Source organism: Mobula hypostoma, chromosome 6 (genome assembly GCF_963921235.1).
Source record: "Mobula hypostoma chromosome 6, sMobHyp1.1, whole genome shotgun sequence".
Taxonomy (NCBI): Eukaryota; Metazoa; Chordata; class Chondrichthyes; order Myliobatiformes; family Myliobatidae; genus Mobula; species Mobula hypostoma.
In genome coordinates, this window is record NC_086102.1 from 147,640,022 (window position 1) to 147,662,657 (window position 22,636).

At 40.9% G+C, this 22,636-nt stretch overlaps 1 protein-coding gene across 7 annotated transcripts in view; it reads left to right on the top strand.

Moving 5' to 3' along the window:
* Nucleotides 1-22,636, top strand: part of hecw2b (HECT, C2 and WW domain containing E3 ubiquitin protein ligase 2b) — a 377,012-nt gene that overhangs the window by 258,312 nt on the left and 96,064 nt on the right. For all 7 annotated transcript variants that reach the window (XM_063051950.1, XM_063051951.1, XM_063051956.1 and 4 more), the window contains 4 exons: nucleotides 5,547-5,630; nucleotides 13,098-13,207; nucleotides 14,970-15,090; nucleotides 15,611-15,724. In XM_063051950.1, the coding sequence (XP_062908020.1) occupies nucleotides 5,547-5,630; nucleotides 13,098-13,207; nucleotides 14,970-15,090; nucleotides 15,611-15,724 (429 nt within the window). The remainder of the gene's footprint in view (nucleotides 1-5,546; nucleotides 5,631-13,097; nucleotides 13,208-14,969; nucleotides 15,091-15,610; nucleotides 15,725-22,636) is intronic.

The window sequence follows — 22,636 nt, forward strand, 5'->3', positions numbered from 1 at the left end:
ACAGTAACTGTAAACAGGATCAATAAAAGAGCAAGGGCATAGAACACAACAAACTGTACAAATGCAAATATAAATAAATAGCAATAAATAACTAGAACATGAAATAACAAGATAAAGAGTCCTTTGAGTCCAGTGAAATCATTAGTTGTGGGAACACCAGAAATAGAATTGGTGTAGTTATCCCCTTTTGTTCAAGAGCCTGATGGTTGAGGAGTAGTAACTATTCCTGAACCTGGTGGTGTAATTCCTGAGGCATCTGCACCTTCTACATGATGGCAGCAGCAAGAAAAGAGCACTGCCTGGGTGGTGAGGATCTTTGTTGATGCATGTTGCTTTTCTACGACAAGGTAGAGAGGTATTTTAAATTTAGCATGATGTGAATTAGCAACAAGGATGTAACTTACAAAATTAAAAATTGCATCTATTGCACAAGACACTGGGTTTTCTAGCTGGGTCCAGCTTCTGCTGTTTTGTTGGATGATGATTTTGGTCATTTAGTGAGTCCATCTTGTTATTTCTTTATGTGCTTTGGTAGTTTGTGAGAAGTGACTATATTTTAAAGAATGTAAGGTCTGATTATTTTACCTTAAAAGCCAGACACATTGAAAAGCTTATAGACTGTTTTTCCAGCAGTATTGCACAATTTCATTTATTGTTTTAAGTTATTTTGCCTCTCGGAAGTTGTGTTTGTGTTGCGTATTTAGTTATCGAAATCCGATGTGGGAGTAAGATTCTCAGGACTGTAGTATTAAGGAGATATAAAAGATGGAGAAGTTTTTGCTGTTTTAGTATCATTTGTAATGACTGCTTTTGCATTAGTTATGTATTCCGCTTAAATAATTTTCTAATCAAAATTTTCACATGGTCTATAGTTTTATATATAGTGGGGAAATTGAGGGTTATGAGGGAAAGGCAGATGAGTGGAGTGGAGCCACAGTCAGATCAGCCATTATCTTATTAAATGGTGGAGTGGACTTGATGGACCAGGTGGCTCACTCTTGTTCCTAGTTCTTATGTTCCTATATTAGGACTATTTTCTTTTCTGTAATTGCCTGTTTATTGAAGTAATGCTTTAATTTTAATGTAATAAATACTTGCAATGTACAGTGTCATATTTTGAAACAGTGAAGAAACATTCAAATGGCTTAATTGGAGTGTGAGTCACCTTTTCAATGCCATGAAATTAAATCAGAGCCACTCAGCAAATCAGATAGTGAAGAGTTAACCTTTACTTGGTGAACTCCTGCCAGAACTAGAAAAGATTGAAGTCAAGTTTTAATGGGAGGGCAAGGGCTGGCAGAAATAGAAGTCCGTGATGAGGCACAGGGGAGAGGTGCAGGGCTGTGAAATGTCTGAGAGGCAGAGACAGAGTAATAGTTGTAGGTACATGGGAAATCTGGTCATGGTGTTGTGATATTTTGTGGTGGGTTTGTGGTTTATAGGATGTGGGGGGGGTGGTGGGAAAGTCGGGGGACAGGAGATGGTATCAGAGAAATGGCATAAAGCCACATGAGCTGAAGGTCAGTCATTAAACTCTCCTGTTTGATGATAAATTGGAGTGCCGCATATTCACAGTGCATTGGTTAAGGGAAGTAGCGCAAAATGGAAACAGTGATACAGTGTTGGGATGTTGCAAGCTGTAAGAGAGGGTAAGTGGTCAGGAATAAGATCCCAGGTGGATGGAAAGTATTACTTTAAGGTGAAGGAGAATCCTCCAGGAGGTGATATCTCCTGCTGAGGAAATGGGAATGAAAGTAAGGACTTCTGAAGCCGAGCTCTGTGTTGTGTTGAGGTCAAAGTTCATTGAAGTGGGGTTAAATGGGGATGAAGATGAAAGGTGGAGGCAGAAGAGGGCACCGGAGTCAGTAAAAGGATATAACAAAGATATACAGTATATAATTATCCATTTGTGTCCTTCCCAAAATCTAGCTTGAGGCTGTATGAATTCCAAATGAAGAGAACCTCTTTTTAACTCCACTTATATCTGCAAATTTATTCTGACTCACTTATTGGGAAATAAAACCTGCATCAGTGAAAATATTATTAGCCAATTAAAAGAAAGGCATTTTTAATGACTGTGCTGAGAGAAGGTGGAACTTCATTTTTTTAAGAGTAGAAACATGCAATGTACTGTACAGGGCAAAACTCTTAGGCACATATATACAGCTAGGCTGTCTAAGACTTTTGCACAGTACTGTAGTAATTTTATGTATTGCACTGTACTGTCACACAAAAGAAAAATTATCACATACGTGAGTGATGATAAACCTGATTCTAATATGGGTCTGTATTGTGTACGGAGAGGGAAGGGAGCAGGGAGAGCGGAGACATGGGTGGGAAGAGTGGAGGGAGCGGGAAACACTGGAAACATTCAGTTATGATCAATAAATCATTTGCCTGGTGTCTCGGGTTGGGCGTGTCTGCACCCAAACCACCCCCCCCCACCCTTGGCACTCCTTCTCTGCCACCTGTCAAACACTCCCCGCGCAGCGCTCCACCCTCACTATTCCCAACATCCTTTGCTCCTGCCAGATTTACAAACTCTCTCTCCAGTCCATGTTGACAAATACAGTTCTATGCAAATGTCTTAGGCACCCTAGCTATATATATATGTGCCTAAGACTTTTGCACAGTACTGTTATCTGGTCACTTACACATAAGAATATACTTGTGCTGGCTTTGACACTTTGCTGCCTTCTACTTCGACAATTTGATGTGGCCAGTGGGACTGGTTATGCATTTATATAAGCAAGGTCATCAACATGGTGACACCACATTGTGCTGGGCCACACATGCATAGTCCACAGCTTGGAAGCTCAGGACACAGGCCATTCCTAAATGGGGGAAGTTGATCTGTTCATTCATTTCAACACAACATTGACAGGGAAATCAAATGTAAGACTGGGCGCAGGAAGACCAAGAGTGAATTTTATACAGTCCTGTGCAGAAGTCTTAGGCACATGTTAAAAAATTTCTGTAAAGCAAAGATACTTTCAAAAATAATGAAATGAAAAGTTTCTAAATATCAGAAAATTAGTATAAAGAGTGGTAATCAGTAAAAAAAAAACCTGAATCAATTTCTTATTTGGAGTGACCACCCTTTGCCTTTGAAACTTCCTCAATTCTCTCAGATACAAATGTGCCGTTTTGTAAGAAAATTGGCTGGTAGGTTGTTCCAAGCATCTTGGAGTACTTGCCACAGTTCTGCAGATATCGGCCGTCTTGCTTCCTTCTGTCTCGCCAGATAATCCCAGGCAGCCTCGATGATGTTGAAATCAGTGCTCTGTGGAGGCTGTACCATCTGTTGCAGAACTTGTTATTCTTTTTGCAGCAGATCGTTCCTTACGACCTTGGCCATGTGTTTGGTGTCATTATCCTGCTGCAGAATGAAATTGGGACCAACCACGTGTCCCTGATAGTACTGCATGATGGATGAGAATCTGCATGTACTCCTCAGCAGTGAGGATTCCATTAACTCTGACCAGATCAAAAACTCCATTTGCAGAAATTCAGCCCCACACCTGCCGGGAACCTCCACTGTGCTTCATTCTATGCAGACACTCATCCATGTAACGCTTTCCAGCTCTTCTGTGGACAAACTACCTTCTGTTTAAGCCAAAAATTTCAAACTTTTACTCATCAGTCCAGAGCACTTGCTGCTGTTGTTCGGCACCACAGACCTTGTGATTTTGTGTGTAGGTGTGTCTCTTAGCTTTGTTTCCACTTCAAAGGAACAGCTTTTTGGAACTCTTCCATGAAGACCACTTCTGACAAGACTGCTCCTGACTGGGTTCCAATGGTTTCTGTGAGTTCAGAGCTGAGAGCAGTGCTAGACTTCTTCTGATTTAGAAGGGGCGTCAGTTTCATGTATTTCTTGTCTACTATACTCAGTTTCAGTGGCTGACCACTGCATTTCTGGTCCTCAACCTTGCCTGTTTCTTTGTGCTTCTTCAGAAGAACTTGAAACTCCTGACTGCTGCCACAGGAGTTTGCAAGGCTCACTCTTGCTATGGTGTAAGAATTGATGATTTGAAGGTTAAACTGAGTCATCTGCCCCACCCTTACCTTTTAGAAGTGGTGTAGAAAAAGTAAAACTGGGCAATGGACAACCAAACTATTTCAGCTAATTAGTTTAGTTCACTCAATTTATTATGTCATTGATCATTAGCATCCTGTTTAATCAGGCACTGAGTGCATACCTACAAAGTGATCATTTTTTAATTTGAAATGTGGTCTATTACTTTCTTTAACAAAATATGAACAATCCTCTGTAACATTAATTTTTTTGGAAAATCAGTGTTTGGAAATCTACAGTTTGGTCTTTTCCACTGAGACACTCATGCAGAAGACAAAAAATAAACATCTAAAACAAAATTTATATTTAAAAAAAATCTAGAGTGCCTAAGACTTTTGCGCAGTATAGTTCAAAGTTGGATTTTTTTTAAGATAGCAAATCCATCAGACGATATGATTCAATCTGGAAAATTTCAGATTGTTTTGTTGGTTTGGCGATAGCTAATAGAGATAGTGAATTGTGATGAGTTCATCTTATTTTTTTAAATTTATTTGTTTTAAAGTGTAATGCCTAGTTGTATTGGTAGTCTTGGATTTTTATTTCAGTTTTTTGTCTATAAATGCCTTAAGACCCATAATACACAGTGACCCAGTTCACTTTGTCCTCACATGTTACTGTCCTTTCCATGTTTACAATGTGATGGGGTAAGTCCAAACCATGATTTGAAGTACTCACCTGGCATGACATAATTCCACAAAATGTATCATTGGCATGGGCAGAAGTGCACATAGTGAACATGGAGTCTTCTGTTTGGTATCTTACCAGCAAAACTACATGCATTGTCTTCCACAGCTGTGATTATGCCACATGCATCTGATGTATAACTCGGACAGATTTGCACTATTGATAAATGACATTTGCCCTGCTAAAATAATGGTAGCTTTGCACAAATTGGCTGTTTATGTGTCTGCATAGTTTCTGCCGCTCAATTCATCCAGAACAAGTGAGTAATGGGAAAAGTGGGGAATATTTGTGTGGGTACAACTGATATTGTCTTAAATAGAAGATGATAACCTATCAATATTGGTTGTCCTTTGTTTAAAAAAACCCAACAATTTCCCAGTCATGTAAATACTGTGCCATACCAATGCAAAAAAAAACAAGTTTACAGCTGTGGGAACCTAGCCACCGATTTGGATGGATGATTATAATTTTGCAGGAGTTTCATAAATGCCATAAACAAGGGTAAGCTCATAAGTCAGTTTTGCTGCCAGAAACGAGCTGCTGAAAGCAGGAAGGGCGTCAGTGAAAAGAACCAGCGCAAAATTCTTCCATGACAGGAAGCCAATGCTGAAATGAGTGACTCTTAGACACACTAGTGTTGCATCCCACCTGTATCAAACAGTATTTGCAGCCTTATTTGTAATCCACGACTGACCCTTGCCTCATCTGTCCTGTGCTTGGTTGTTTGCATGATGTGTACTCTCTTGTATTCTGAGGATATTATTGGATTCTTTGGATATTTCCATAGGGACAAGATACAGTTCATCAGAAGCGAGGGGACGAGTGGACTTGGGCGATTATCCAGTGATGCAGATCTTGTTATGCTGTTAAGGTAGGTGCAGGTTATCAGTCCAAGATTATGCCAGCAAAGGAACATGGGGCAGGAATGTCTAACCGCTGTTGGAGAGCTCTCTGTCTAGAAGCCTGCATTGTGTCCAACATTAACACGGGCGGGGGGGGGGGGGGTGTTTTGTGGCCATCTGGATGCATGTATATGATGTCAGACCTAAGGACACAGATTCATGCCAAAAGACTCACTTCAAAGGTTGAAAGGTTCATTTATTATCAAAGTATGCAACTTAGAAATTCTTCTTTTCTGGGTAGACAAAAAAGAAAAGAAAGGCAGCATGATCGTCAACTCTCAAATCCCTCCTCTCGCACAAGAGAATGAACAAAACAGAACAGGTACATCAACCCCCAAATCCCCCTCCCCGCACAAAAAAGGTGAAAGATCAGGCGAAAAACACAGAATATAAAAAAATCTATAAAACTGGAAAAATATCTATAGTCCAAGTCCATATCCAAAATGCAGAAAACCTCAATAACGTTCTCCAGGCACAGCGGCAGGCTTGCTCTTCTCTGGTAGTAGAGCAATCAAAAGACAGGCAGTTGATGCTCACTTTCTGCATTTGCCCCGATGTTTCAATCTCCCTCTTGGCTTTTGATACCTTACAAGTCAGTGAGTGACTCTCAGGCACAGCAACTTGGTTCAATCCTGACCTCTGGGCTTGTGTGTAAGGAGATTGCAGAGTATCCCTGTGACTGTGTAGGTTTTCAGATGGTTTAGTTTCCTCCAACATCCCAAAGGTATTCACACTGGTAGGTAAATTGTAACTGTGTCAATGAGAGAATCTGGAAAGTTGATGTGAATAAGGAAAGAAATAAAAAGTGTACTGGTGTTTTTTGTAGGTTTTTGCTGTCAGCATGATCTTGATAGGCAAAAGATAGACTTCAAAATTGAGTTGAAAGAAAAATTGTTATGGGGATTGTATGAAATTGTATGACATGTATAGGAAGTATAGGAAGCAGGGAGTAAATAAGGTGCTTGAGGAGTATAAGAAGTGCAAGAAAATACTTAAGAAAGAAATCAGGAGGGCTAAAAGAAGACATGAGGTTGCCTTGGCAGTCAAAGTGAAGGATAATCCAAAGAGCTTTTACAGGTATATTAAGAGCAAAAAGATTGTAAGGGATAAAATTGATCCCCTTGAAGATCAGAGTGGTTGGCTATGTGCGGAACCAAAGGAAATGGGGGAGATCTTAAATAGGTTTTTTGCGTCTGTATTTACTAAGGAAACTGGCATGAAGTCTATGGAATTAAGGGAAACAAGTAGTGAGATCATGGAAACTGTACAGATTGAAAAGGAGGAGGTCCTTGCTGTCTTGAGGAAAATTAAAGTGGATGAATCCCCGGGACCTGACAGGGTGTTCCCTCGGACCTTGAAGGAGACTAGTGTTGAAATTGCAGGGGCCCTGGCTGAAACATTTAAAATGTCACTGTCTACAGGTGAGGTGCCGGAGGATTGGAGAGTGGCTCATGTTGTTCCATTGTTTAAAAAAGGATCAAAAAGTAATCCGGGAAATTATAGGCCAGTAAATTTAACGTCGGTAGTAGGTAAGTTATTGGAGGGAGTTCTAAGAGACAGAATCTACAAGCATTTGGATAGACAGGGACTTACTAGGGAGAGTCAACATGGCTTTGTGCGTGGTAGGTCATGTTTGACCAATCTATTGGAGTTTTTCGAGCAGGTTACCAGGAAAGTAGATGAAGGGAAGGCAGTGGATATTGTCTACATGGACTTTGACAAGGTCACGCATGGGAGGTTAATTGGGAAAATTCAGTCACTAGGTATATATGGAGAGGTGGTAAATTGGATTAGACATTGGCTCAATGGAAGAAGCCAAAGAGCGGTAGTAGAGAATTGCTTCACCGAGTGGAGGCCTGTGACTAGTGGTGTGCCACAGGGATCAGTGCTGGGTCCATTGTTATTTGTCATCTATATCAATGATCTGGATGATAATGTGGTAAATTGGATCAGCAAATTTGCTGATGATACAAAGATTGGAGGTGTAGTAGACAGTGAGGAAGGTTTTCAGAGCCTGCAGAGGGACTTGGACCAGCTGGAAAAATGGGCTGAAAAATGGCAGATGGAGTTTAATACAGACAAGTGTGAGGTATTGCACGTTGGAAGGACAAACCAAGGTAGAACATACAGGGTTAATGGTAAGGCACTGAGGAGTGCAGTGGAACAGAGGGATCTGGGAACACAGATACAAAATTCCCTAAAAGTGGCATCACAGGTAGATAGGGTCGTAAAGAGAGCTTTTGGTATATTGGCCTTTATTAATCAAAGTATTGAGTATAAGAGCTGGAATGTTATGATGAGGTTGTATATGGCATTGGTGAGGCCGAATCTGGAGTATTGTGTTCAGTTTTGGTCACCAAATTACAGGAAGGATATAAATAAGGTTGAAAGAGTGCAGAGAAGGTTTACAAGGATGTTGCCGGGACTTGAGAAACTCAGTTACAGAGAAAGGTTGAATAGGTTAGGACTTTATTCCCCGGAGCATAGAAGAATGAGGGGAAATTTGATAGAGGTATATAAAATTATGATTGGTATAGATAGAGTGAATGCAAGCAGGCTTTTTCCACTGAGGCAAGGGGAGAAAAAAACCAGAGGACATGGGTTAAGGGTGAGGGGGGAAAAGTTTAAAGGGAACATTAGGGGGGGCTTCTTCACACAGAGAGTGGTGGGAGTATGGAATGAGCTGCCAGACGAGGTGGTAAATGTGGGTTCTTTTTTTAACATTTAAGAATAAATTGGACAGATACATGGATGGAAGGTGTATGGAGGGATATGGTCCGTGTGCAGGTCAGTGGGACTAGGCAGAAAATGGTTCGGCACAGCCGAGAAGGGCCAAAAGGCCTGTTCTGTGCTGTAGTTTCTATGGTTCTATGGGAAAATACCCTCAGGATGATTGCATTTTGGTAGCATGAATTGGAGTATATCCAGGGTCTATGTAGAGCCTGCCTGTTCACATTGGAGTGCTGCCCAAAAAAGGAATAAAATAGTGAAACAGGACAGTACTTGCTTTGAGTTATTAAAACAGTTGATTCAATCAGTTAACCATGGGGCAGTATACTGTTCATTCACTTAGATTTTGGCATTTGTTGACTTCCGCCTATTATATCTTTATTTGTGAATTTCTTTAATAAAAGTTCAGATTATTTTCTCTGTAAAATATTTCAAATGTGTCCAATTGTTCAGAGTAAATAGTGTAACATCACCAATGTATTTTGGATTTTACTTTTATGAGTTTACTTCAATCACTGTGGCAACGATTTATTGGAACAAAGAACTTAAAATCTGAAGGAACATTGATTTCCTGCCCAATTGTCCAAAAGATTTATAATTCCCACTATCTATATCTGTTGATGGACCTGTCAGCCCTTTTACCAAAAAGTTAGCAAAATATCAGATGTGTACAAAAATAAACAAAAAGGTTCTTTGACCAGAAGTTCCTATTGTGAAAAATTCATTTGACTTTTTTTCTGCAGTTATTATAAGGAGTTTCTAGCAAATTTAAGACTCAGGAGCAGAATTAGGCCATTGAGTTTGCTCCGCCATTTCATCATGGCTGATCCTTTTCCCCTCATAACCCCATTCTCCTGCATTCTTCCCCGTAACCTTTGTGGAAGTCCACTTTTTATCCCTGATGTACTCTTGGTAGCACTATTAGGAACAACATTGGAAGATTAGAATAAAAGCAGAAGAGCTCAGCATGTCAGGCAGCATCTGTGAAAAGTAAAACATCTTGGGTTAAAGACAGTACATCAGCACTGAGGAAGATAAAGCAAGTTAGTGAAGTAGCAGGGGAGGCTACGGGATGGAGCAAAGGGAATGTCTGTAATAGAGTTAAATGATGTAGCCAATGGACAGTTAAGCTCCTTTATCTGTGTTAACCTCTTTTTCTTAATATATATTAATGCCTTTGGGTTCTTCTTGATCCTGCTTGCCAAGGAAATTTAATGGTCCTTTAGTTCTTTCTTAATCACGTTCTTGAGCACTTTGCTGTTTCAAGAACCCCTCTCGGATACAATGAAGAAATCCCACTTCATCTTACCCTCTTCTATTAGGCAAGTTCCAACCACTGCTGGGGAAGTTGAAGTTCACTGACTATGACAACCTTATTTCTGTAGCTTTTCACAATCTATCTGTTCGTCAACCTGTTTGTGGCTTTCACTGTAGTAAAATCCCATCAGTGTACTTGCACCTTTCTTACTCCTGAGCTCCAACTAAGTTGACTGTGTGGACGAGCCCCTCCCCTTGTGTGTCACATTCCCCTTGTCAGTAGTATAATCACTCTACCGCTTTATCATGTCTAACGCACTAAAACCATAGAACGTTGCACTGCCAGTCCTATCCCTCAGGCAACCAGGTCTCTAAAATGAATCAGAATCAGGTTTAATATCACTGGCATATGCCGTGAAATTTGTTTTTGGGGGCATCACCTTTTGAAGATGTCCTGGATGCTGGGGAGGCTAGTGCCCATGATGGAGCTGACTGAGTTACTGTAACTTTTTCTGATCCTGTGCAGTGGCCCCTCCATACCGGGTTGTGATGCAGGTAGTTAGGATACTATCCATGGTACATCTGTAGAAATTTGCAAATATCTCTAGTAACATACCAAATCTCCTCAAACTCCTAATGTAATATATAGCTGCTGTTGTGCCTTCTTTGTAATTGCATTAATACGTGGGACCCTGGATAGATCTTCAGAGATGTTGACACCCAGGAATTTGCAACTGTTCACTCCTTCCACTGCTGATCCCTCGATGAGGACTGGAGTGTGTTCCCTCGACGTCTTCTTCCTGAAGTTCATAATCAATTAAAAGTAAAATTTGTTATCAGTGTACATACAAGTCACCAAGTACAACCCAGAGACTTCTTTTCTGCCATCATACTTAGCAGATCTATAGAACAGTAACTGTAAACAAATTGTGCAAATGCAGATATAAATAAATAGCAGTAAATAACAAGCATGAAATAACAATATAACACAGTTCTTAAATGAGCGTAGCTATCCTCTTTTGTTCAAGAGCCTGATGATTGTGGGGTAGTAACTGTTCTTGAAAGTAGTTGTGAGTCCTGAGGCACCCGTACCATCTACCTGATGGCAGCAGTGAGAAAAGAGCATGGCCTGGGTGGTGAGGATCTTTGATGATGGATGCTGCTTTTCTATGGCAATGTTTCATATAGATGTCCTGAATGGTTAGGAGGGCTTTACCCGTGATGTACTGGGCCGAATCCGCAACTTTTGTAGGATTTTCTGCTGAAAGGCATTGGTGTTCCTATACCAGGCCGTAATGCAGCCAGTCAGCACACCTTCCACCAAACATCTTTAGAAGTTAGCCAAAGTTTTCGATGACATGTCGAACCTCCACAGACTCCTGAGGAAGTAGAGGAGCTGTTGTGCTTTCTGCACAGTAATAATTATGTGATGGGTCCAGGACAGGTCCTCTGAGCTAGTGACACCCAGGAATTAAAAGTTACTGACCCTCTCCACCTCTGATCCTCTGATGATTACTGGCTCATGTTTCAAAATTCCATGTACTGATCCAAGCTCTTGTTCATCTTGCTTTACCTATAATACTCATGTTGTAATAAACACATTTCAGCCCATCATGTTTATTGGCCTGTCCCTGGCTGTCTTTCCTTTTGGTCTTTCTTATCAGACTGTCTTTCTTGCCCTCAGCCCCTACCCCCTGTGTCTCTGCTGCAGTCGTTCCCATCTCCCTGCCACTATAGTTTAAATGATTCCAAGTATCACTGGCAAACATCCCATCAAGTATATTGGTTCCCCTCCAGTTCAGATGCACACGACCTTGCTTCTACAGGTCCCACCTACCCTGCAAGAGAGCCTCAGCATCCATAAATCTGAAGTCCTCCTACTGCAACAGCTCCTTAACCACATATTGAACTGTATTTTGCTTCGATTTTTAACCTCACTGGGTATTAATCCTGAGATTGCAAATCTGGAAATTCTACTTTTTAAATATTCTGCCTCCAAGATCTCCCTAAAATCCCTCAGTCCTGCCCCGCCAATGTCATTGGTACCTGTTTAGGCCACAACCTGCAGCTGTTCACTCTTCTTTCTCAGAATGTCCTGTACCCACTGTGAGACATTCTTGACCCCGGCACTGGGGTCGGGAAGACCATGAGAGCTGAAAATGCAGCTGCTTCTGTTGGAGTGATCAAATTAGGGAATGTTAATGAGGCTCTAGCTGGAAGAATAAAAATATCTTGGAGGGTATTAAAACTGGAAGTGACTAAACATGAAAGTGGAAGATACTTTTGGGACTTTATAACACAGAAAGAGAATTTTATCAACTTTACCCCACTTACCTATGACCGAATGTAGGTCAACGGTTAAGGAACTTTGTGCGAGTCGGGTCAAAGGGGAAGCTTGGGTAATGGTGGAGGGCTTGAGATCCTCTGCTGGGAATGGGTGGTCTTGCTGGTCCTTATCCTCCTGCAATGCTGGGATCTGGATTTCCTCCCCTACTTGCCCCAGTGGATCCTCCTTCACATCCCATGTGCCCTGATTACCTTAAAAATAAAAGGCTAACAACAGATGGGAATGTGGTTTATAGACTCCAGCCAGGTGTATGTATAGCTTCAACATCTGGGAGGAGGAGACCAGGATTGGAATTTAACAGAATAATGTGCATGTGCAGCAGAACTCCCCCAAGACAGAAGTAACTCTCTGTGGCAACTTGCTGTCAGTGGCATAGCCAAACTGGAGGACAATTACTTGAACTAGTCTTTCTTTGGGAGATATTGTTTGTGAAGAAAGACATTAACAAGACCCATTTTCCCAAAATGAGTCTATATGATCATCCTGCTTAGAGGTAATTGGTGAATGAGGGACTCAGCAGCAAGTGAGCTTAGGCAGGGTAACTTTACTGAGATGAAAATACGAGGTCATAATACAGTATTAGATCATTGATCCAGTGCTCCCTGGGAAAACAAAGATGGTGGACTTCAGTCTTCCCAATGTTCAGTTATGACAAGATTTTGTTGATCTGAGTTTGAGACAATCTACCAATAAAACAATCACTTGTTTTTCTTTTTCTTCCTGTCTCAATGGTATTTATAATATAAAATAAAACCAAAAAGAGAAAAGATCTATTGCTTTCCCATATGACGAGTGAACTCTTCTTAGGCTCCTAGCTGGGTTCGGGTATCGATTATAACTGAGATAACGTCGGTTATAATTGATACCTGTACCCAGCTGGAAGCCTGAGAAGGGCTAAAACCAAAAGTGCTGGAAAAACTCCAGGTCTGGAAATCTGTGGAGAGAGTTGAAATCAGAAAGAAAAATCATTATTGAAAAATCATGAGAGCCCCATATTAATCTTTGAATATGTAAAATATTCTGATGCAGTTGTAAAAACTATGCAAAGGGAATGGATATCTTTAAAAGTAATGATGTGTACATTGTCATCTCTCCTATTTAGCTTGTTTGAAGATGAGATTATGTCCTATGTGCCACCTCATGCCTTACTTCACCCCAGTTATTGCCAGTCTCCACGGGGATCCCCTGCATCATCACCTCAGAATTCCCCAGGTAAATGCAAGATAACCTAACCATATATCAACAAAAGTAATGAAGTCTGGTGCAAGATGTAAATAAGAACAATCCTCTATTCGGCACAAAGTAATAACATAGTTTCTGTCAAGAGATTTATCAGCCATGCTGATTTGCTGGTATGTTTGATTGTAAAGGCATTCTTAATTAAAGAAAGACATTGAAAAATTCATAGGGGGAAATGTTCAAATAGAAGTAAAGGTGTAAAGGATCCAGAAGGAAAAATTTGAAAGCGTGAATTAAATTACAGATCTAGGAGCTGAACAATAAGGAATCCTAATTACCAAGAGATTTTGCCCTGTAAATATTTTATTATCTGTGACAGTGCCATTGTTATTGATTTATCAAGATGAATTTTTAATTAAAGAGTGGGGAAAATAATGGTATTATAGTCAACTTGAGGAAGGATTAAAGAATTTACTGAAATGTGAGAACTGTCCAACTTTGGATATTTCTGTGAAATGATTTGAATAGTGAGTGCATAGGGCTTCAAAGTGGATTGCACATATTTTCTTAATTAAAGACTAGCTTCAGCAATTTGTAGTTCCTCTAACAGTGAAGATGGGCTGAATATTTGTAGAGAGTATTGCACTGAAATATTTTGGCAATAAGATATGAAATGTTGATTTTTTTTAAAATCAGCTACCTTTTGTTTTGAGTGAGATATCCAAAGCTTTCCTATCAGCAAATACAAAGTTACTTGTGCTAGCTAGTCAGTTGCTGTGATTCCCATTAGGTGAACTTCTAATTCACTTACCTTGAATTAAAAGCATAAAAGTGCTGGAAATAAAGATCATCAGCCTTAACCACTATCTCTGTTGTTCTCTCTATAATTACTGCATGACCTGCTGAGTATTTCCAGCATCTTTTGTTTTTGTTTCGGATTTCTTGGATTTATACTCTGAATTTTTCTGAATTATTTCATTCATTATTGGTTCTGGAAGAGAATATATCATAAAGACCTGAAGAATTTACTTGATTTCTAGCTTATGCCTTTGCAGTGCAAGACTCTGGTGATTCGTTTCATCAACTTGATAGCAAAAAAAAATAGATTCAGCATAGACCAAACAATATGAGAAAATTCACCCAATATCTTTTTACTGTTAAACCATCTTCCAAGCTAATTTTCACACTTTCAAATTGGCGATGAATGGAAACATTCCTGTTGTGCGCAGCAGCACAGTGGACAAGAGCACAAGGAAACAGAAGGGGACTAGGCTACAGTACCAGGCCCTTGAAGCCTGCTCTGCCCTGTCCATTCAGTATGACAAGAGCTGATTAATGCCCAACTCAACTCCACATGCCAGTTTATCTTAACCCTCAATTCCTCAATCTTTCAAATATTTATCTATCAAATGATCTGGCTTCCAACACCACTGGGAGACAGAAAATCTCTGAGATTCACTACCTATTGATATAAGAATTTCCAGTGCTCCTCAGTTATAAAAGACTGGCCTGTTCTTATCTCCTTACTTTATTCTTTGGAGTTAATTCAGCATCTAAAAGAGAAAGGTGGGTTTTTTTTGAAGTTGAATCCTTTATCAATACTGTAGTGAAGTGATTGATTTGGTTGCTTAAAAAATCTTAGACTTTATATAAGGTGGACTGGGACATGCAACAGCAGCTTCAATTGTTGAACTTTTTACTGCACGTCAGTCATTTCAAATCTCGTGATGTCTTGGCATGGGGATGATGAGGGTATTTTTAGCTGAGTTTAAACACATTTTCTTTTTTTTTACAGGTACCCAACGAGCTAATGCCCGAGCTCCAGCTCCTTACAAGAGGGACTTTGAAGCTAAGCTCAGAAACTTCTACAGAAAGCTTGAAACAAAGGGCTACGGACAAGGACCGGGGAAATTAAAGTGAGTTAATTACGGGGCTAAAATTACGAAAGCATTGCATCAAGGTGTGAATGCTGAGGAATTAATAGAAATGTCTGTAATTTTATGAACCTGACACGATGATTTTGACCAGTGATTCTTGTGCTGTGTGAGTGTTATTCTGATGTTTTATGTATATCAGAAAATATTTGTCAACAGCAATGAATACAAGAAACTGCCTTCTTTAGATTTGAAGAAGATTCTATTTTGTTTTGAAGCATTGTTATCTCTTTCTCACCCATTTGTTCTGTATAGTGTTGAATCATCCTGAGATGGTGGCTTTATATTACACCTCTTTAAAAATAAATCCATCCGAGATAATGCAGGATGGTATGTCCGAAGGTGATTACCATTTCCAGAACACAAGAAGTAAATAGCCTGGGGTCCAGGATATTGACTGAGTGGTTATTTACTTTCACATTTGAGATGAAACTAAGATTTGTATGGCTTGTTTTAGTATTGCTCGTTTTCCAATGTAAACACCATTTTTTTAATAATAAAGGTTGATCATCAGAAGGGATCACTTGCTTGAAGATGCATTCAATCAAATTATGGGCTGTTCCAGGAAAGATCTTCAAAGAAATAAACTCTATGTTACATTTGTTGGGGAGGAAGGGTGAGTATGTAGACAAATTATTGTAATGTTGTTATTGTTATGTTTAATATTGGATGTGTTAGGATTTAATAAAGGGAATCTATTTCATTCACATTTGGTCCCATGTTGCTTATGTACATTTGTACGGAAGATGATCAATAATGATTAGAATTTCATTACCAAGCATCTCAATACTACGGAAGTGTAATAAAATTTCTGATTTCTGTTGAGTTTGTTCCATTGTCCACCTGATAGGCATGATACCTCATTGAATCCAATTGAATATTGAAAGGCCTGGATAGAGTCAATGTGGAAAGGATGTTTCCTAAAGTAGGGGAAGGGACTAGGACTAGAATGCACAGCCTCAGAATAAAGGCTCGTCCCTCTAGAACAGATAGGGAGAAAATTCTTTAGCCAGCAGGTGATGAATCTGAGGAATTCATTGCCACAGGTGGCTGTGGAGGCCAAGCCATTGGGTATATTTAAAGCGGAGGTTGATAGGTTCTTGATTAGTAAGGGCTAATCAAATGTTACAGGAAGAAGGCAGGAGAATGAAAGGGATAATAAATCAGCCATAATGTAATGGCTGAGCAGCCTCGATGAGCTGAATAGCCTAATTCTGGTCCTAGGACTTATGGCCTTATAGGCATGCGGTTCTTATAATTACTGGAAAGCAAACTGTCATTTGTACCTTCCCTAGCCCGAGGTCCTGTTTGTCAGGCCACGGAATTTGCATGCCAAACGGCAGAAACCCTGAAGTAGTACTCTATTCTGAGGTCTGTCACAGGAAGAGATTGTTTGGTGAACAGTGGAAAAGATTCATAGAGACTCAGACTCTGAAGAGACTCTGAAGCAAGAGACAAACCGCTGAGGGAACTCAGCTAACAGCGCAGCATTTGTAAGGGAGATAGAATTGGTGACATTTTGGGTTGAAGAAATATTCATGGATGCATTCAAAGCTTGCTTGGAAAAAAAATGCACCGTCTCACTGTCTCTTGAATCCTCTGGCCCATGTCTACTCAAAATAGTGGGGCAACGTTTAGGATGGCACTGAGAACTCAGAGTCCATTTATCCCAAGCACACAGAAACCCTGCATAAACTGTGAAAGGAGCACATCTCCTCACACACCACCCACTTCCTTGCCCTGTCAGGCTCCTTAGTGAAAAGAGTCAACTGCTCCCTTATTGATCTCATCAGTCATCTCAAAACTTAGACAAATTCATCTGTGATCCTGAGGGACTTTCAAAAAGATGCAGCAGATTAAACTTGTCTGACTGTAAATAATATCGACAGCATGTACTTATGTAGTGCTTCTAGTGTCATAAACAGCCTAAGGCACTATGTAGAAGTGTTATCAAACAAAATTTAACATTCTGTCACCAGAAAATAGAATAGCTAATGAAAAATGATTGGACATGGAGATAATTTTAAGAAGCATCTCCGGGCAGTAATAGGAGATAGACATTCAGGGAGGGAATTTCAGAATTGGGGCTCTGGCAACTGAAGGCAAAGCTGCTGGTAGTCAAGTGATTTGTGTCGCGGATGTCTGAAAGCTAGAATTGGGAACCACAGATAATGTGGAGGACTGTACAGAGTTATGGAAGGGAAAAACCATATGAGGCACTTGACAACCAGGATGAGCATTTTAAAATCAAGGTATTATTCAGATGGAGCCTAATGTGGGTCGTGAGCACAGGACATCAGAATCAGGTTTATTAGCATATGTTATGACATCTATTGTTTTGTGACAGTAGTACAGTGAAAGACATAAATGACTAAGTTACAGTAATAAACAGAGGAATAGTGACCATCCAGAAATCTGTTGGCAGAGGAGAAGAAAGTATTCCAAAAACATTGAATTTCCTTCAGGCTCCTGTACCTCCTCCCTGATGGTAGTAGTGAGAAAAGAGCATGTCATAGATGATGAGGGCCCTTAATGATGGATGCTGCTATCCTGAGACGCAGCCTTTTCAACATGTCATGATTAGTGAACAGGAGTTAATGCAAACTAACTGACAGGCAGCATTGTTTTGGTTGACTTAAAGCTTACTGAGGATAACAATGAAGAAAGCAGGCCAGGAATGACTTGAAATAATCAAGATAAGGGGTTACAAGGAAATTTGAATTCATCAGCATCATTTGAACAGAGGCAGGAGCATTGTTGGCCAGTTCTATGAAGCTGGACTGAAGTTGATTAGTGAATATACAAATGTGACCTAAAGCTCATTGACAATAGTCAAAATACAAGGCAAAATTTGCAAATAGTTTGGTTCAATGCCTCACTGTTACCAGAGAAATGGAATCAGTGGTTAAGGAACAGCTTTTGAGGCAGGACTCACTCTAGTTAGTGTTACTAACTGTTATGTTGAACTATAGTCTCTAGTTATAATTCAGATCATGTACCTGTAGTTCAGCATAATGAATGCACATGATTAAAACCAGTGTTGGATAAAACCTTTCAGCTGTCACTTCTGTAATAAGAAAGTGGCTTTTGAAAGAGAAATTAGAAAAATAATTACTTGCATTTACGTGGTACCTTTTCTTGTTATCGAGTCTTTGCAAAGCATTTTAAACAATGAAATAATTTTTGACACTGTGACTGTAGTAAGTAGGCAATTCAAACAGCCATTCTCCATTATAATTCTGTGAATAGCTGGGAGGTAATTTTGGTAATGTTAATTGAAGGAGCATTGTCAGTGCAGACACTCAGCAAGATTTCTCCCTTCATTGAATAGTGCCTTGGCATCTTTAATTTGCACCAAACAAGCAAATTAAACCTCAAATTTAATGTCTTCGACAAAGAATTGTGGTTCTGATAGCACTCCTTTAGCATTGCACTGCAGTTTTTGCCTTGACCAGTTTAACTGTGAAACTGAAATAACTTGAAAGCTACAGTTAACCATCCTTGGCCTTTATAATAAGATGATATTGACGAACAGTTTTTTCTCATCAGGAACTTTTAAACAAGTTTTCATCACCTCTCTCATAAAACTAACCTTTGACCCTCTAGTCTTTAAAACTAGAGCTTATCTTCATTATTCTTTCTCAACTTTTCAATGCATTGAATCCCTCAAGTTAAAGCAAGTTTTATAGCACTCCTTCTTTGAATCCTTCCTTCAGTTCCCACTATTGCTGAGTGACCAAAACTCCTTTAATCAAATTTATTTATAATATATGACTTTCTGTGTCATTGTTATGTATTGTAAGTAATCTAACAACCCCCCTCCCCCAAACTTTACATGACTGACCACAGGATCATTCATGCTCTTGGTCTTGATCATAATCCTCTGGATGTTTTCTTATCTATCCAGGCACACACAGGGAATCATGGCAATGACTTTTGTTCCCAAAATAATGTCCTTGTTCCACAAGGATTTACCTGATTCTCTCCAATTTCTCATCAATATTCTGTCCTATGTCGACACTGCCAACTATTTGTTGTTTGCTAGTGTCTCTCTTGACCTCTCCGTTGTTTGAAAGCTATCAGAATGCTTGTCTGAGGAAGGAATGCTGGATGAGTAAAACTTTGCTTGAACTGAGTGTTGGGAAGATCGAAACCATCGTATTAGTCTCTATCAGGAACCTTCATTTACTCAAACACTCATCTGCTCTTTCAAAATCTCAGATCATAAATCCATGCCTATTTCTGCCTTTGTAATATTAACCAATAAACTGCCTCAGTTTATGTGGTAAAACCTTCAGCTACCATTGTTGTTAACCATTGACTTGACATTTCCCAAACTCTGCCAGGTTCCTCATTTCATTTCTGTGAATTAGAGCTCATCTAAATGTGTAATGCCATCCTGTCCCACTTTATTCCTGCTGATTCCCAATGGATCCATGTGGCATGTTTCAATTTAAAACACTCAGATCCCTCCAGGGCCGCCTTCCTATCTACTAACCCTCTAACCTCATGGTACCTGTGCTCCTGCAATTCCAGTTTCTGGAGTAGACCCAAATTTAATTTCCCCACATTTGACAGCAGTGACTTCAGCTACCAAAGCCCTGAGCTCTAGAATTCCCTCATTAATCCTGTCTGTCAGCATCACCGTCCACCTGTAAGATCTGATATAAAAAACCAATTCGATTGACCATCTCTTTGGTTATCTCCTGACATGAATGGAGGGAAAAAATTGCATTTTACTCTCAGTGCCTTGGGTAGTTTAATATTTATTAATTTATAAATCTAACTGTTTCTCATTAAAACTATTTTCTTTAAAATGTGACAAATATCAAGCTTAAAATCTTTTAATGGTGATGTATTCTCATTCAGATAAGCATCTTGATTTTAAAGTGAATGAATGATTGGCATCTAATAGACAGACATACTTTATTGATCCCGAGGGAAATTGAGTAAATATCATTGAATACATGTGCTATGATGTCCTAAGCTGCTTCCTATTAGTTGCTGCATTTCTTAATTGAGCATTGAACTTGTTAAATAGATACTGCATGAAAACAGGCCCTTCAGTCTACTGAATTCATGCTAACCCATTAGCATGCCTTTAACGCTGATTCTCCCCAAATGCAGTTTGCTCAAACTGCAGTCCAATCAGCTCCCCTCCAATAAGATTCCTGCCACTCACCTGTACACCTGGGGCATGTTATGATGGCAAATAACTGACCAAGCCATCCATTTTGAGATGTGGGGGGAACCAGCACTGTCAGAGGAAATGCTTGAGAAATCTGCATACTCCATATATAGACTGCACAGACTCGGGTTTGAACCTGTCTCACTGAAGCTGTAAGGCAGCAGCTTTGAAAGCAGCCTCACACTTATTTAACAATGTTATTGAGTTACTGTGGATAAACCCAGACCCTTACTGTGTCTGCATTGCAGTAACAGCAGTGAAACTATGGCAACACACATCAAAGTTGCTGGTGAACGCAGCAGGCCAGGCAGCATCTCTAGGAAGAGGTACAGTCGACGTTTCGGGCCAAGACCCTTCGTCAGGACTAACTGAAGGAAGAGCTAGTAAGAGATTTGAAAGTGGGAGGGGGAGGGGGAGATCCAAAATGATAGGAGAAGACAGGAGGGGGAGGGATGGAGCCAAGAGCTGGACAAGTGATTGGCAAAAGGGATATGAGAGGATCATGGGACAGGAGGCCCAGGGAGAAGGAAAAGGGGGAGGGGGGAACCCAGAGGATGGGCAAAGAGTATAGTCAGAGGGACAAAGGGAGAAAAAGGAGAGAGAGAGAGAGAGAGAGAGAGAGAAAGAATGTGTGTATATAAATAAATAACGGATGGGGTGCGAGGGGGAGGTGGGACATTAGCGGAAGTTAGAGAAGTCAATGTTCATGCCATCAGGTTGGAGGCTACCCAGACGGAATATAAGGTGGTGTTCCTCCAACCTGAGTGTGGCTTCATCTTTACAGTAGAGGAGGCCATGGAATCACAACAAAATGGGAATGGGATATGGAATTAAAATGTGTGGCCACTGGGAGATCCTGCTTTCTCTAGCGGACAGAGCATAGGTGTTCAGCAAAATGATCTCCCAGTCTGCGTCGGGTCTCGCCAATATATAAAAGGCCACATTGGGAGCACCGGACGCAGTATATCACCCCAACTGACTCACAGGTGAAGTGTCGCCTCACCTGGAAGGATTGTCTGGGGCCCTGAATGGTGGTAAGAGAGGAAGTGTAAGGGCATGTGTAGCACTTGTTCCGCTTACAAGGTTAAGTGCCGGAAGGGAGATCGGTGGGAAGGGATGGCGGGGAACAAATGGACAAGGGAGTTGCGTAGGGAGCGATCCCCGCGGAAAGCGGGGGGGGGAGGGAAAGATGTGCTTAGTGATGGGATCCCGTTGGAGGTGGCGGAAGTTACGGAAAATAATATGTTGGACCCGGAGGTTGGTGGGGTGGTAGGTGAGGACCAGGGGAACCCTATTCCTAGTGGGTGGTGGGAGGATGGAGTGAGAGCAGATGTGCGTGAAGTGGGAGAGATGCGTTTGAGAGCAGAGTTGATGGTGGGGGAAGGGAAGCCCCTTTCTTTAAAAAAGGAGGACATCTCCTTCGTCCTGGAATGAAAAGCCTCATCCTGAGAGCAGATGCGGCGGAGACAGAGGAATTGCGAGAAGGGGATGGCATTTTTGCAAGAGACAGGGTGAGAAGAAGAATAGTCCAGATAGCTGTGAGAGTCAGTAGGCTTATAGTAGACATCAGTGGATAAGCTGTCTCCAGAGATAGAGTCAGAAAGATCTAGAAAGGGGAGGGAGGTGTCGGAAATGGACCAAGTAAACTTGAGGGCAGGGTGAAAGTTGGAGGCAAAGTTAATGAAGTCAACGAGCTCAGCATGCGTGCAGGAAGCAGCGCCAATGCAGTCATCGATGTAGCGAAGGAAAAGTCGGGGACAGATACCAGAATAGGTTTGGAACATCGATTGTTCCACAAAGCCAACAAAAAGGCAGGCATAGCTAGGACCCATACGTGTGCCCATGGCTACACCTTTAGTTTGGAGGAAGTGGGAGGAGCCAAAGGAGAAATTATTAAGAGTAAGGACTAATTCCGCTAGATGGAGCAGAGTGGTGGTAGAGGGGAACTGATTAGGTCTGGAATCCAAAAAGAAGCGGAGAGCTTTGAGACCTTCCTGATGGGGGATGGAAGTAATATAGGGACTGGACATCCATGGTGAAAATAAAGCGGTGGGGGCCAGGGAACTTAAAGTCACTCCATCCTCCCGCCACCCCACTGGGAAGAGGGTTCCCCTGGTCCTCACCTACCACCCCACCGGCCTCCGGGTCCAACATATTATTCTCCGTAACTTCCGCCACCTCCAACGGGATCCCACCACTAAGCACATCTTTCCCTCCCCCCTCTTTCTGCTTTCCGCAGGGATCGCTCCCTACACAACTCCCTTGTCCATTCATCCCCCCCATCCCTCCCGACTGATCTCCCTCCTGTCACTTATCCGTGTAAGCGGAACAAGTGCTACA